The sequence below is a fragment of the Caretta caretta genome, chromosome 12 (genome assembly GCF_965140235.1).
Source record: "Caretta caretta isolate rCarCar2 chromosome 12, rCarCar1.hap1, whole genome shotgun sequence".
Classification (NCBI taxonomy): Eukaryota; Metazoa; Chordata; order Testudines; family Cheloniidae; genus Caretta; species Caretta caretta.
The window spans coordinates 11,621,603-11,636,802 of NC_134217.1; the positions used below are offsets into that span (position 1 = coordinate 11,621,603).

The 15,200-nt window shown below is 40.8% G+C and overlaps 1 protein-coding gene across 5 annotated transcripts in view; it reads left to right on the forward strand.

Moving 5' to 3' along the window:
* SLC12A4 (solute carrier family 12 member 4) overlaps positions 1-15,200 on the forward strand; it is a 75,469-nt gene that overhangs the window by 53,898 nt on the left and 6,371 nt on the right. For 4 of the 5 annotated variants that reach the window (XM_048816505.2, XM_048816508.2, XM_075118347.1 and 1 more), the window contains exons 12-23: positions 2,686-2,860; positions 3,769-3,887; positions 4,380-4,478; positions 5,089-5,208; positions 7,730-7,834; positions 9,361-9,529; positions 10,323-10,518; positions 10,927-11,096; positions 12,923-13,054; positions 13,142-13,249; positions 14,063-14,247; positions 14,776-14,790. In XM_048816505.2, the coding sequence (XP_048672462.1) occupies positions 2,686-2,860; positions 3,769-3,887; positions 4,380-4,478; positions 5,089-5,208; positions 7,730-7,834; positions 9,361-9,529; positions 10,323-10,518; positions 10,927-11,096; positions 12,923-13,054; positions 13,142-13,249; positions 14,063-14,247; positions 14,776-14,790 (1,593 nt within the window). The remainder of the gene's footprint in view (positions 1-2,685; positions 2,861-3,768; positions 3,888-4,379; positions 4,479-5,088; positions 5,209-7,729; positions 7,835-9,360; positions 9,530-10,322; positions 10,519-10,926; positions 11,097-12,922; positions 13,055-13,141; positions 13,250-14,062; positions 14,248-14,775; positions 14,791-15,200) is intronic. The other variant, XM_048816506.2, reaches the window with a different exon arrangement.

The window sequence follows — 15,200 nt, forward strand, 5'->3', positions numbered from 1 at the left end:
CTAACAAATTTATTTGAGCATAAGCTTTCGTGGGCTACAGCCTACTTCATCAGATGCATAGAATGGAACATATAGAAAGACAATATATATACACACACATACAGAGAACATGGTGGCTGACCTTTGTGACTTTGTCTTCACCCACAACAATTTCACATTTGGGGACAATATATACCTTCAAGTCAGCGGCACTGCTATGGGTACCCGCATGGCCCCACAGTATGCCAACATTTTTATGGTTGACTTAGAACAACGGTTTCTTAGTTCTCATCCCCTAATGCCCCTACTCTACTTGCGCTACATTGATGACATCTTCATCATCTGGACCCATGGAAAAGAAGCCCTTGAGGAATTCCACTATGATTTCTACAATTTCCATCCCACCATCAACCTCAGCCTAGACCAATCCACACAAGCAGTCCATTTCCTGGAAACTACTGTGCTAATAAGCAACGGTCACATAAACACCACCCTCTACCGGAAACCTACTGACCGCTATACCTACTTACATGCCTCCAGCTTCCATCCAGGACACACCACACGATTCGTTGTCTACAGACAAGCTCTAAGATACAACTGCATTTGCTTCAACCCCTCAGACAGAGACAAACACCTATAAGATCTCTATCAAGCGTTCTCACAACTACAATACCCACCTGCTGAAGTGAAGAAACAGATTGACAGAGCCAGAAGAGTACCCAGAAGTCACTACTACAGGATAGGCCCAACAAAGAAAATAACAGAACATCACTAGCCGTCACCTTCAGCCCCGAACTAAAACCTCTCCAGCGCATCATCAAAGATCTACAACCTATCTTGAAAAATGATCCCTCACTCTCACAGATGTTAGGAGACAGACCAGTCCTTGCTTACAGACAGACCCCCAACCTGAAGCAAATACTCTCCAGCAACCACACACCACACAACAAAAACACTAACCCAGGAACCTATCCTTGCAACAAAGCCCGTTGCCAACTGTGTTCACATATCTATTCAGGGGACACCATCATAGGACCTAATCACATTAGCCACGCCATCAGGGGCTTGTTCACCTGCACATCTACCAATGTGATATATGCCATCATGTGCCAGCAATACCCCTCTGCCATGTACATTGGCCAAACTGGACAGTCTCTATGCAAAAGAATAAATGGACACAAATCTGACATCAGGAATCATAACATTCAAAAACCAGTAGGAGAAAACTTTAACCTCTCTGGCCACTCAGTAACAGATTTAAAGGTGGCAGTTTTGCAACAGAAAAGCTTCAAAAACAGACTCCAACAAGAAACCGCTGAGCTTGAATTAATACACAAACTAGATACCATTACGTGGATCCATAACATGGATTTGAATAGAGGTTGGGAGTGGCTGGGTCATTACACATATTGAATCTATTTCCCCACGTTAAGTATCCTCACACCTTCTTGCCAACTGTCCAAATGGGCCATCTTGATTATCACTACAAAAATGTTTTTCTCCTGCTGATAATAGCTCATCTTAATTAATTAGCCTCTTACTCCACTTTTTCATGTTCTCTGTATATATAGATGTGTATACTTATTATATGTTCCATTCTATGCATCCGATGAAGTGGGCTGTAGCCCACGAAAGCTTATGCTCAGATAAATTTGTAAGTCTCTAAGGGGCCACAAGTACTCCTGTTCTTTCTAATAGTATAGACAATCTTGGGCCTATGTGATCTTAGCAGATAGTTGTTAAAATTAATAGTTTGCTCTCTGTTACTCGTGGGGAGTGTGGGCACAAGTTGGAGGATAATGTTTTTTATGCTTTGATTGAATGGCTGAAACTTTTTAATCCAGAATGACTGCTCATTAAGATAGTGCATGATCATGTCTGCTCATATGTGGTCTTGCTCACATACGGGTATTTATATGGCTGTTTCTCTTAAATGCTTGTGACCAAAATTCTGCTTGTGATTTAAGAATAAAAAGGGGACATGAACATGGTCAAATCCAAGCAGCCATTTATAATTAGGAAAATGTTGCCATGTTTGATGATCATGTTTCTTACCCTTAGGTTCTTAACCCTGTATATCGAGTAATGATAGTTATCCTAATGCTGGAATCTGCACACAGCATTTCTGAAAGCTCCCACGAGGATCATCTGTCAGGGGACAAGCAGGGAACTGCTTGTTCATAAAGTTTGGCATGAGGCTATGATCTGGTTGGAAAGGTCTAACGTCACTGAAGCTTTTTGTATGAGTCTGATATTGGGGATTGTACAACCAGTGTCCGTACTTAATGGTGGTTATTGCATGCTAAAAGACTTAGGGCAGAAAAACGTAGGTGTCACTGGTTGTTTAAATAAACAGGAGAGCTCGGTTTCAATGTAATAAGGATGGCTTCTCAGCAGATGAACAGAAATGAGTGCTTGGTTAACAAGGCAATAGAAGTGTTATCAATAACTTAAAGACAGAAGCGACTTTTCAGATGGTTGTCCTTGGAAAATGGGTGCAACCTTCTTTCCAGTAGTGGTTATCTTGTAGGGGATCGCTTGGGCTACTGATTCAGATTTTTTCCTATATTGCAGTTTTCTGTTCAAGAAGTTGCTGGAAATTTTTGTTAAATAAAATCTAACCTACTTCTTGTTGGCTTACATTTGGATAAGACAGACTCTGTCCAAGTGAAATATAGGACTGGCTAACCTTTCTTTATCCTACAGGTATGGTGATGCGGTGAACAAGAACTTAGTGGTGGGCACACTTTCTTGGCCCTCACCATGGGTCATTGTGATAGGCTCATTCTTCTCTACCTGCGGAGCAGGCTTACAGAGCCTCACTGGAGCCCCACGGCTACTGCAAGCTATAGCCAAGGACAACATTATTCCTTTCCTATGGGTTTGTAAATATTAAAGAACATTCATTGTGCTGTACGCAGCATACACGAACCCCATGACCTAGCCAGTGGGGTAAGGTTATTTTCCTTGAGACTGGCAGAAGGAAATTGGAATATGTAGATGTAGTTGGCAGATATCAGAAACCTGATTGCCAAGTTGCAGGATGGTTATACAGAAATCAGGCCACTAAGCTTCAAATTCCCAGTCCCTGTTCTCAAGCCTACCAGCCCCACTACTAACCCTGCCTACATTTTGATCTAGTGCTAGGAGGAGTGGGACTGCTGAGAATCCTCTAGCCCCTCTCGCTATGGGATATTTGGACCTTGAGAGTCAGTGGTCATCTCTCATCCTTCTTCAGTGTTGCTCCTAGAGTAGGGCCTCAGTCAGGTTTTATGCATTGGAGCAGGAGCCATATCTTCACTTCTTAGTTGCTGTCTACTGGTTGCAGACCACTATTGCCTCTTCTCTGACTAGCTTCTTGCTTAATCTTGTTAAAAGCAGGGGAAGGTTCTTCCTAGAAACGGGAAGAAAGGGAGATCGGACAAGGATTCCCCACTCTAAAACTAGATTTTTCGCACACTGCCCCTTTTCAAAGTGAGGGTCTGTGCTTAAAATAAAAAAAAGGCAGGTGTGCGTTGAAGGGAGGATTTAGATGAGTATTTTTTGTATCATTAAGGAGTCTGACATCAAACTCAATGGAGTAGGGATTGGGTTTAGCGGCTAGCTGGACTCCTGTCCTTGTCCTTCAGTGAAAGATATGAAAATCCCCCGCTGCATGCTATCTTTGAAGTGGGAAATAGATTCTGTTTTAGAATGTTACTGAATATATTTGTAAGCAGTGTCAAGTTAAGCTATGAGTCAAGTGTGATAGTACAAATAAATAATGTTCCTTTTCTTTTTTTTGTTTAGGTTTTCGGTCATGGGAAAGCAAATGGTGAACCAACATGGGCGCTTCTGCTAACAGCATTAATTGCTGAACTCGGAATTCTTATAGCTTCCCTTGACATGGTGGCTCCAATTCTCTCTATGTAAGGAACAGAGTCACTGTTACAAGATTAACAGAAGTCACTGTGAATTCTGTTAATGTGATTACCTTTTAGAACCTCAATTTTAGATAAATACAATAGGTACTGGAACAGAAGTTCCATTTATTTAAGGACTACAAATGACCTGACATCCATCTTAATTAATATGTCAATTGTCATGCCTCTGAAATATATCATGAGTGAACATTTTTTCTGACAAAGCTGGATTGGGCCTCCCTTTAGAAAACCGTATCATGTTTGGTGCTCAGCAACTGGACAGAAGGAATGTGGTTAGATTCATTCGTAAAGAGTCTCTAACCTTTACACCTAATTTGTATTAACAGTTTAGGCCTGTCTTTAGGAACAAATTGGAGGTATAGCCTCTTGTGGCAAAACAGATATTGGTTTTGGTGTTATGTGAGTGACATTCAGACCTTTCCATTTTTACAGTTTGTGTCAAAAACTAACGTGTGCTAAATTATTCCTTCTCTACAGGTTTTTCTTGATGTGTTACCTCTTTGTCAATCTGGCATGTGCAGTACAAACACTTCTAAGAACTCCAAATTGGCGGCCCCGATTTAAATACTATCATTGGTAAGCAAATGACTCAGTGTAGACTTTGGTCTACTCTAGTCCGTATTCTGTGGTCTACTGAAGGGATTTGGAAGACTGTTGTTAACCCTTCATATGAGGTGAAGAGCTTCCTAATAGAGGGGATGTTAGTATGTGTTTCTGCTGCTGATCACGGGCATGGAGTGTTTCTGTAGGTGGCTTTTGCAGCTAGTCTTGAAGGCACCTCGTTACTGAAATTGTATCTTGGGCCACCTTTGGGTGGCTGAGAAGATGGAAAGATTCTGCAGTGCCCTGGGGCTGTCAGGAGGGACTTGGTTAAGGCTGCTGGATTTCTTCTATCCATCTGGTAGTAGTCAGGGATGCAGGAAGAAACTCCTCTGTTTAGTGTGGACCAGAATTGTGGTGATTAATGTAGTAATAGCATCATCCCCACAATACAGTATATTACAACAGTGGTGATGGGAGTTATTGGTTGCTTTTTATTGCCATCTCTTCAGGAGAGAGGATACAGAAGGTGAAAAACTTTAAGGGGGAAAGCAATTAAAATAACCAGTGGGTTTGTAGCAGATACTTCAAGATTTTAGCTCTTTTTCCCCAGGTACTTGCTAATACCTATTTTTTCCCCTCCCAGGGCTTTATCATTTTTAGGCATGAGTATTTGTCTTGCGTTGATGTTCATTTCATCCTGGTATTATGCTCTGGTGGCTATGCTCATTGCAGGCATGATTTACAAGTACATTGAATATCAAGGGTAAGTATTTTCAGAAGGAGCAGGGTAAGAGGAGACTTGGACTTACTTACCCTTTATTGGTTCGGCACATGAATGGGTATTGCCTTGTGTCTATGGTATTCATTTTCTACATGGGAGTATTTTTGCAACTGCTTTGCGGTGATGATTCCAAAAAGAATTCATTAGATCAGGATGTAAGCATCTTGGGTAAGCATCTGCAAGATGTTTCTTGAAATCTGTGTGATAGCGGGAACTGGAGGTCTATTTTGGGCATCTAGTTCCCTGCTCCACTTTACCCTCTTTGACCTTTGACTACTTCTAGCCAAGGAGACCTGAATGCAGCCCTCTCTAGAGCCATTCCACGTGGCTCATAAATTGGTCATAGAATCATAGAATCATAGAATATAAGGGTTGGAAGGGACCCCAGAAGGTCATCTAGTCCAACCCCCTGCTCGAAGCAGGACCAATTCCCAGTTAAATCATCCCAGCCAGGGCTTTGTCAAGCCTGACCTTAAAAACCTCTAAGGAAGGAGATTCTACCACCTCCCTAGGTAACGCATTCCAGTGTTTCACCACCCTCTTAGTGAAAAAGTTTTTCCTAATATCCAATCTAAACCTCCCCCACTGCAGCTTGAGACCATTACTCCTCGTTCTGTCATCTGATACCATTGAGAACAGTCTAGAGCCATCCTCTTTGGAACCCCCTTTCAGGTAGTTGAAAGCAGCTATCAAATCCCCCCTCATTCTTCTCTTCTGCAGGCTAAACAATCCCAGCTCCCTCAGCCTCTCCTCATAACTCATGTGTTCCAGACCCCTAATCATTTTTGTTGCCCTTCGCTGGACTCTCTCCAATTTATCCACATCCTTCTTGAAGTGTGGGGCCCAAAACTGGACACAGTACTCCAGATGAGGCCTCACCAATGTCGAATAGAGGGGAACGATCACGTCCCTCGATCTGCTCGCTATGCCCCTACTTATACATCCCAAAATGCCATTGGCCTTCTTGGCAACAAGGGCACACTGCTGACTCATATCCAGCTTCTCGTCCACTGTCACCCCTAGGTCCTTTTCCGCAGAACTGCTGCCTAGCCATTCGGTCCCTAGTCTGTAGCTGTGCATTGGGTTCTTCCGTCCTAAGTGCAGGACCCTGCACTTATCCTTATTGAACCTCATCAGATTTCTTTTGGCCCAATCCTCCAATTTGTCTAGGTCCTTCTGTATCCTATCCCTCCCCTCCAGCGTATCTACCACTCCTCCCAGTTTAGTATCATCCGCAAATTTGCTGAGAGTGCAATCCACACCATCCTCCAGATCATTTATGAAGATATTGAACAAAACCGGCCCCAGGTTTTGTCATGTGGTAAAGGTTTTTAGAGAGTCTTGGGGAGATAACCAGCACCCAAACTCAGCCTTGCTTGGGATGCATTAGATTACTATTCTCGGTCTCTTAGACTGGTAGTTTGGCCGCATAACTTCATCTTCACAAATCAGATGGTGAAGCACATGGTGTGGTTCATGCATGATGATGTTCCAAGGAAATCTCAACCACAGACAGGAGTGATTTATAATTTGCAAAGTACTCCATTTAGGAAGGAGCAATCAGTTTCACACATACAAAATGGGAAACGACTGCCTAGGAAGGAGTACTGTGGAAAGGGATCTGGGGAACATAGTGGATCACAAGCTAAATATGAGTCAACAGGGTAACGCTGTTGCAAAAAAAGCAAACATCATTCTGGGATGTATTAGCAGTATTGTAAGCAAGACACGAGAAGTAATTCTTCCGCTCTACTCCGTGCTAATTAGGCCTCAGCTGGAGTATTGTGTCCAGTTCTGGGCGCCACATTTCAGGAAAGATGTGGACAAATTGGAGAAAGTCCAGAGAAGAGCAACAAAAATGATTAAAGGTCTAGAAAACATGACCTATGAGGGAAGAATGAAAAAATTGCTTTTGTTTAGTCTGAAGAAGAGAAGACTGAGAGGGGACATGATAACAGTTTTCAAGTACATAAAAAGTTGTTACAAGGAGGAGGGAGAAAAATTGTTCTTCTTAACCTTTGAGGATAGGACAAGAAGCAATAGGCTTAAATTGCAGCAAGGGCGGTTTAGGTTGGACATTAGGAAAAACTTCCTGTCAGAGTGGTTAACCACTGGAATAAATTGCCTAGGGAGGTTGTGGAATGAATCTCTATCATTGAGGATTTTTAAGAGCAGGTTGGACAAACACCTGTCAGGGATGGTCTAGATAATACTTAGTCCTGCCTTAAGTGCAGGGGACTGGACTAGATGACCTCTTGAAGTCCCTTCCAGTTCTATGATTCTCTGCCTGATGTGTTTGCTTGAAATACATCTTGCAGTTCATCCCTGTGAGTACATTAGGTTGTGAAGCACATCCGTAAATTTGTTGTAAAGTAATTGTGACTTCCATGCAAGAGCAAGGAAGATAAACACTGCTGAAATAATACTACCTAGCTCATATATACCGCTTTTCATCAGCAGATCTCAAATCATGTATTCACTAAAATATGTGATTTCTTTGCAGTGCAGAGAAGGAATGGGGCGATGGTATTCGGGGTCTGTCACTCAGTGCTGCCAGATATGCCTTGCTAAGACTGGAAGAAGGTCCTCCCCACACCAAGAACTGGAGGTAGGCATTTTGGATGTGCAAAATGCAGATTTTGCTGAGCTTCAGGTTGCATGTGCAGGGTTCAAAACAATGCCCACAATTTACATGTAAGTAATCTAGCTTGACACTGGACAGGAGCTTTGCTATCTTAAAATACAAAAGAAGTTTAAGAACTCAGTCTTTTAATGGGAATCAAAGCACATGAGTAAGTCCCGCACACTTAGTGTGAAATGCATGCAGCCCATGTAAGATATTCCATGCTACATTAACTACACTGGGGGTGCCCGGCAGAGACAGAGCAGCAGCCTGTCTTGTCTGGGATGTGGATGGTGTCTCGATTCAGGCCCAGTGTAGGCTAGTTCAGAAAGTGGAGTTGGGGAATGACACACAAGATGTGCGATTCCAGGGATGCAGTGGCCTAATAACCTGCAGTAGTGGCACAGAGGTTGCTGATGTGGCTCCATCTTTAAAACTGGAATAGTGGCCAAGGATTTCTCCCTCTAGCCTCTGCACTTCTGCTGCATGAAGCCAGGTTACATGAGCAACATGCATTTTGCTCTGAGAGAGCTGAGTTCTACGTGCAGCTGCTGGAAAATAGTAATGCTTAGGGGGCTGAGAAATCCTCATTAACTGAAAGGTAAGCTTGTACTGTTCCATGACTTTCACCTCTGAAGTGCATAGCTCAATCTAGCTTCTGTTATGTTGCTAACTAGCACTGCTGTATAGGGATATTGAGCACTCCTCCAGCTACTGAGAGGAGTAGAAGTCTACCTTAAATAATACAAACAAAATCCTATACATCATGGTATTCCGTTACTCATAGCTGAATGTTGGGAAAGAAAATCCAAATGTTGATGGGTTTCAGAGTAGCAGCCGTGTTAGTCTGTATTCGCAAAAAGAAAAGGAGTACTTGTGGCACCTTAGAGACTAACCAATTTATTTGAGCATAAGCTTTCGTGAGCTACAACTCACTTCATCTTTATGCATCAGATGAAGCGATCTGTAGCTCACGAAAGCTTATGCTCAAATAAATTGGTTAGTCTCTAAGGTGCCACAAGTACTCCTTTTCTTTTTGCAAATATTGATGATGTCAGACTGAAGTTGCATGTATCTCACATGTCAGAAGAAAGTAAAATTCATTTGTCTATTTGGAATGTAATCTTAATCCCACGTGTTTGGTACATAATATCCATATAGACCTAGAAGGTAGCGTTATTGCATAAATGGAGTATGCAATATATTTTGTGTTGGGCAGATTCTTGAAAATCAGTTTCTGTAAGTAAAATGCTAATGCAGACCACTCAGACTAGTAAAATCCTTTCTTCAAAACCACATGGAAGAAGACTCTCCAGACAGTATTCCAAACTTGCTTTGTCTAAAGAAATAAAATATCAAGTAGTGCACTTCTGGGCATATGGTACAGAGACAGTACTTCACTGTTGGGGTATCAGTGTTAATGATAAAGCATAATTAAGATAATTAGTGAGGCAAACATTTTTTAAAAAGTTTTATAAGAATAACCCAGACTGCTTTTTCTTTTCCTCTAGGCCTCAATTGCTGGTGCTTCTGAAATTAGATGAAGATTTGCACGTGAAGTATCCGAGGCTGTTAACATTTGCTTCTCAGCTGAAAGCTGGCAAAGGTTTGACTATCATAGGGACAGTGATCCAAGGGAATTTCCTGGAGAGTTATGGAGAGGCCCAAGCTGCTGAACAGGTGCGTGCTTTAAATATTGACATATAATAATGATTTTACACAATTGTAGTGAATTTTTATTAAATTTTGTGGAAAATAAAGCAGGCCCCAGTAAAACAAAGCTCTTAAACACAAGCATACTGTATGCCTGTTGCCCAAAGTGCTTAAAGACATGCCTAAGTGCAGTCATGGTTGCTGCATTATGTTCTAGATCTTATGTGTATACATCTCTAACTCATTTAACAGGACACATTGTCACCAAACTGAGAGAACTAATGTTTCATGATGTTGACTGATTCACGTAAAGGATGATGTGTTCTGTAATTTTCTGAACATCACAGTAGCTATTCTGAACCCATCACATTTGCTGTATTTTGCTTCTTCGATGTAGTGGTAGAAGACTTATAAAGTCCTTTTCACCCTTCCTAATGCTTAATCATTTACATCTGCATAGTCACAGCATACCGTGACATTCCCAGCACCCCTGCCCCCCCAGCAGCTCTTGAAGAGGTGGGAGACAGTACTTTAAAAATGGAAAGCTAATTCATATATCTCTGGGATAACATCTTTGCTAAGGATGAAATTATTGTTCTCTTTATATCTTGCAGCCTTGTTATAACGGCTTATAGCATATGAAGCCTTCTACTACATATGATTCTCCTGTCGTTCATTACTCAAAATAGGGCAGTAAACTTTTGCCCCTGATGAGTATATGTAGATTACAGTATGAACATGCATAAGAAGTATAATCAGTTGATATAGAGGACCTGAGTTCATTTTAATGGAGAACTTCTTTCCCTTGCCTATCTTCCAGACTATTAAGAACATGATTGAAATTGAGAAAGTGAAAGGATTTTGTCAAGTAGTTGTAGCCACCAAGGTTCGAGAAGGAATTGCCCACTTGATACAGTCCTGTGGACTAGGTGGCATGAAACACAACACTGTGGTTTTGGGATGGCCGTATGGCTGGAGACAAAGTGAAGATGCAAGAGCCTGGAAAACATTTATAGGTTAGTTGTGATATGTCATGTGGTTAGACACCCAGAATCAAGTTCTGTGTACTACTCTACACACACTATATTTTTGATTGAACAGATTTATTCTGCAAGTTCAGCATCACTTTCCCACTATTTGCATGAATATTAACAAAAAAAGTAAAATGTAAAATAATGGCACTCATTGACAGGTATATGTGTCTATAGGCCATTTCAAATGGTTTTTAATAAACACTATAATTTTTTCAATTAAAAAGCCTTTACAGTTGCACAGTTACACAAAAGGAGTAAATACATATATTTAATGTGAGCGGCGATTTTATAGGTAAGTGGCACTTGCTCACTGAATAGCCTTTTCCACTATCATTTTCTCTTACAGTACCATAGAAAAGTGACTGTTTGCTTTCTTCCCCTTCCCCGCAGACACTGTGCGTTGTACAACTGCTGCCCATCTGGCTCTGTTGGTGCCCAAAAACGTGTCTTTCTATCCCAGCAACCATGAGCGTTACAACGAAGGCAACATTGATGTGTGGTGGATTGTGCATGATGGAGGCATGTTGATGTTGCTTCCTTTTCTACTGAAACAGCATAAAGTAAGGATGAAAAGAGCTAGAGAACAAATTTGTCTGCCGACTGCTTTGTATGCATCAGAGTATGGTGTGGAACAGTGAGCTAAGAATAAGTGAAGATCCTCATACTGTTCTCCCAATAAGTTTTTTCTTGTATTATATATTTATAAAAAATGGTTTTTGACCCACATGTACATTCTGCTCATGTACAATGCATTCTTGTATTAGCAGAATGTATATTTCCTACGTGATCATAGCAGGAATGGTCATACAAACACACAAATCTTTACCTTTAAAAAAAATGAAAGGTACTACATTGAAAAGGCAGAGTTCCTGGAGCTGTGTTCGAGACTTGCTCAGTCTTCTGTTGATAGCTATGTAAATTTAATAAGATGTGTATCATAAAGGACTCAGCAGACTGCTTATGGATACCATGTTCACAAGGGCTATAGGAACTAACGAGTGTCTTAATTTTAGACACTAGATGTATTTCATTGCAATATAATTGGATTATATGCATGCAAAAGAGGAACACTGTCAAGTTATGAAGCAAGTGTTAATTCGGAAGATGGTGTACTATTTAAGCAAAGAAAGAATTCATTTGTATTAAGTGGGTGTAGTACCAGAAATTAAACTGAATTTAACAAAGTCAATATGATCATGAAGATGAGGGACCACAATAGTGTTGGTAGTACAGCTGGTTGAGAAATGACCCCAGATTATGAAAACCATAGTCTTCTTCATCAAATTTGATTATTTTGAGAAATTTTGAGCACTCAGAGTGTGGTGGTTATTTCTTAAAGACAAAGAGGAGGAACCTAGGTCTCCTTAAGTGAAAGGAGTCCACTAACCTCTCTGTCATGAGGAGAGACGGTTAAAATAAGGAGATTGAAAAGGTCTTTAAATAGTACAGTATCTTTTAAAAATAAGACAGTATTTATGCGCATTGTGTCCAAAATGTTGTGATTTTAAAATACACTGACCTTGGGTTTTTTGGTGACTTTTTCCCAGTTTGTCCTCTGCAGGTAACTTGCTGGCCCCTACATCATGGATTTAGGCTGGATGGAAAGATAGTAAGCCTGCTGGAGCCACTTCAGCTTTGGCCAGTGGGGTCACTTGATGTGGCCAGGACACTTATCAGCCAATGTAATGGCTATGATTGGTTTTGTCATGACAAGAATACAAGAAAAAAATTAATCTCACAACCCTTGGCATACAATATATCAGTGTTAAGTTTAGTTTCTTTTAAAGTTTAAAAGAATATAAAGATCATAAAACACCCCAGAAGAATGAAATATTTCAAGATTTTGTGGCAGTCTCACCAGCAGCAGACCAGAGTGAATGAATAATGTTTTATTGAGGTAGCCCCTCCCCCCTCAAAAAAACAAACAAAAAAACAGGTCATGGGTTTTGTCAAGGGAAACATAGCAGTGAAAAACGTCAAGACTCACTAGTGAGAAACCTAACTGGGATTTTTCTTATGTTGTAGTTCATAGGACCATTGGGCTGGCCTCATATGGCTTTTCTTTGTTGTCTTTAAGCCAAAAGAGAGGCTGGATACAAATTTAGGGCCTGCCTTGCATTAATGGCTCATTAACCCTGTTTGTTAAAGTCATGCTTGATAATCATCTCAGTTTGTCAACACAATGCATCAGCAGTGCTCCTAAACTATGCTTGATTGCTCTGATGGGAAAGTCAATAGTATGGATGTGTTTAAAAAAAAAAATCCACAGAGCCCAGGACAGTAACTCTGCTGAAAAACAAGGATGCTATATTTATTACAGTTCTGTTTTGTGTAGAAAAGAAGTTGCTGGTTCACATGTTTTGAGAACTTGTATTTTCCCCCATAGGTCTGGAGAAAGTGTAAAATGAGAATTTTCACAGTAGCTCAGATGGATGACAACAGCATTCAGATGAAGAAGGACCTGGCTACTTTCCTTTATCACCTACGAATAGAGGCAGAGGTGGAAGTTGTAGAAATGGTAAGGGATTGATCCTATTTCTCCTTAAGGTTTGAATGCTAGTAAGTTATTTGATTACAAAGAAGAATATTTTTCTTATTTCTGCAGCAAAACAGTGATATTTCAGCTTATACCTATGAGCGGACCCTAATGATGGAGCAGAGATCTCAGATGCTGAGGCAAATGAGACTGACCAAAACAGAAAGGGAAAGGGAGGTATGTCATTCACTATAGAAAAAGCTAAGGTGGATGAATCCAAGCACTGTTCCTAGCACCATTTCATATCCTTCATATAGCATAGTAAAACTTCCATGAATTAATACAGACATCTCCCACATCTTGAAGAAAACGAACATTCAGTGTAGCCTTTTCAGTTGCTATGTCTGAAAACTAGGTTTATTCCTATTGGTTAACATCTTGCCATGGAGCCATGCTAGAAATGCTTTGTCCTAGGAAAGAATGCATGGCGGTCACGTAAGCTGTAAAAAGCCTTTTGTGCATTTCCCTGTATGATTATGTGGTGTCCAGTTAGTTCAGAATGTAAGTCTCAGGAGGTTTCTTGAAAGACTCAAGAGTTTCCGGTACATGCGATATCCTGGGTTTGTCCCATTTCATGACACGTCCTGTTTTGCTAGTGTGGGTTTATGTCATGTCTTGGATTCTGGTAGAACAAGGCAACTAGTTCACTTGGCCACCAAAGCTGTTCAATTTGTATCATCCTGTTCCATCTGAGCAGAACAGTTTTCATCAGCTTGGGGTCAGTCTGGGCTGCCAGGTTCCATACTACCTTACGATGTCAAGTTCTCTCTTTCTCTGTATAGAGACACCCCAACTGGTCCAAATTTTGGTTGACTCATATTCACCATAACCCTCTTTGCTCTTTGTGTTAGTGTACTGCTCTGGCTCCTCTCCTGAACACAGGTGAAGAGTACAATGAAATGAGAGCTATTTAATTGGTGAAAGGGATCCAGAAAAGATAAAATTAACCTGTGAAAGTAGAACTCAGCTTGCCATTTAAACACTTCTCAGGCCCAGCTGGTAAAGGACAGACACTCTATAATACGGCTGGAAAGCCTGTACTCGGATGAAGAAGATGAGGGGGAGACAGTACCTGATAAAATTCAGATGACATGGACAAAAGAGAAATGTGACTCTGAAAAACGGAACCGGAACACTGCAGTGGAAAACTTCAGAGAACTGATCAGTATTAAACCGTGAGTCTCATTGGGGCCGATATCTCAGACCACTTTGGGTTAAAGTCCGGTTGTGCTGCTGTCCACTGTATGCCATCCCTAATGACAAAACAACTTGACTTCCTTTTAAAACAAAAATGATTTAGTACTGCTCAGGTCTCTCTTGCATTTAAACATTAGAGGCTTTAATAGTGGAAAGTCAGCAGAGTTAGTCACCCTAAGATTAAAGGTGGGATGTGGCTATGAATACTAAAAAGTATCCCCAAAGTTTTAGAATTGGCCCTTAAGTTGTGGCTTCATATAAGACGGAAGAATTGTCTGTAATCCCTTCTGTAATATGTGTGTATCTGAACCATCCAGAACTAGTTTATTGGCAGATGATCATATCACTTACTGCTAAGTAACTCAGTGAGAATTCCTGAGTGTTTGAAATTCCTATTCATTGGTATAGGTAATTCTAGTATATTTTACTATTAAAAAGCCATAGAAATTCTGTGTTTGTGTTTAAATTTAAACTGATGTACTCTTACCTCCCTTTCATGCTTTCAGAGAGTGGGAAAACCTGTAAGTTTTTTTGCTAATTGTTTAAAAATGCTTTTCTGTGGATGGGAATGAGAAGATCAAGAATTCTCCCTAGATGAAAAGGAATGACATTATTAGCCTACATGTGATGCTGTACAATGGGCCTGATCCTGCATGCTTGAAGTTGAGGGGAAACTTGCCATTGTCTTTAAAGGGTGCAAGATTGGGTCCTTAATTCTTAAGGCGATAGGTATCTTAGAAATAGCATAAAGCAAAGTCTGCAAGAGTTACTCTGTCTAACCAGGACTGACTCAGGGAAAAACAACTTCAGGTTTGAGCATTTAATTGTGTTTTCAAGAATGGCATACCGCTGTGTGGGTGATCAAAGGGTGTGTGTTATTGTTGGGGCACAATATCAGATGGTGGGAAATCCAAAGTTCAGCCTGTCGTAC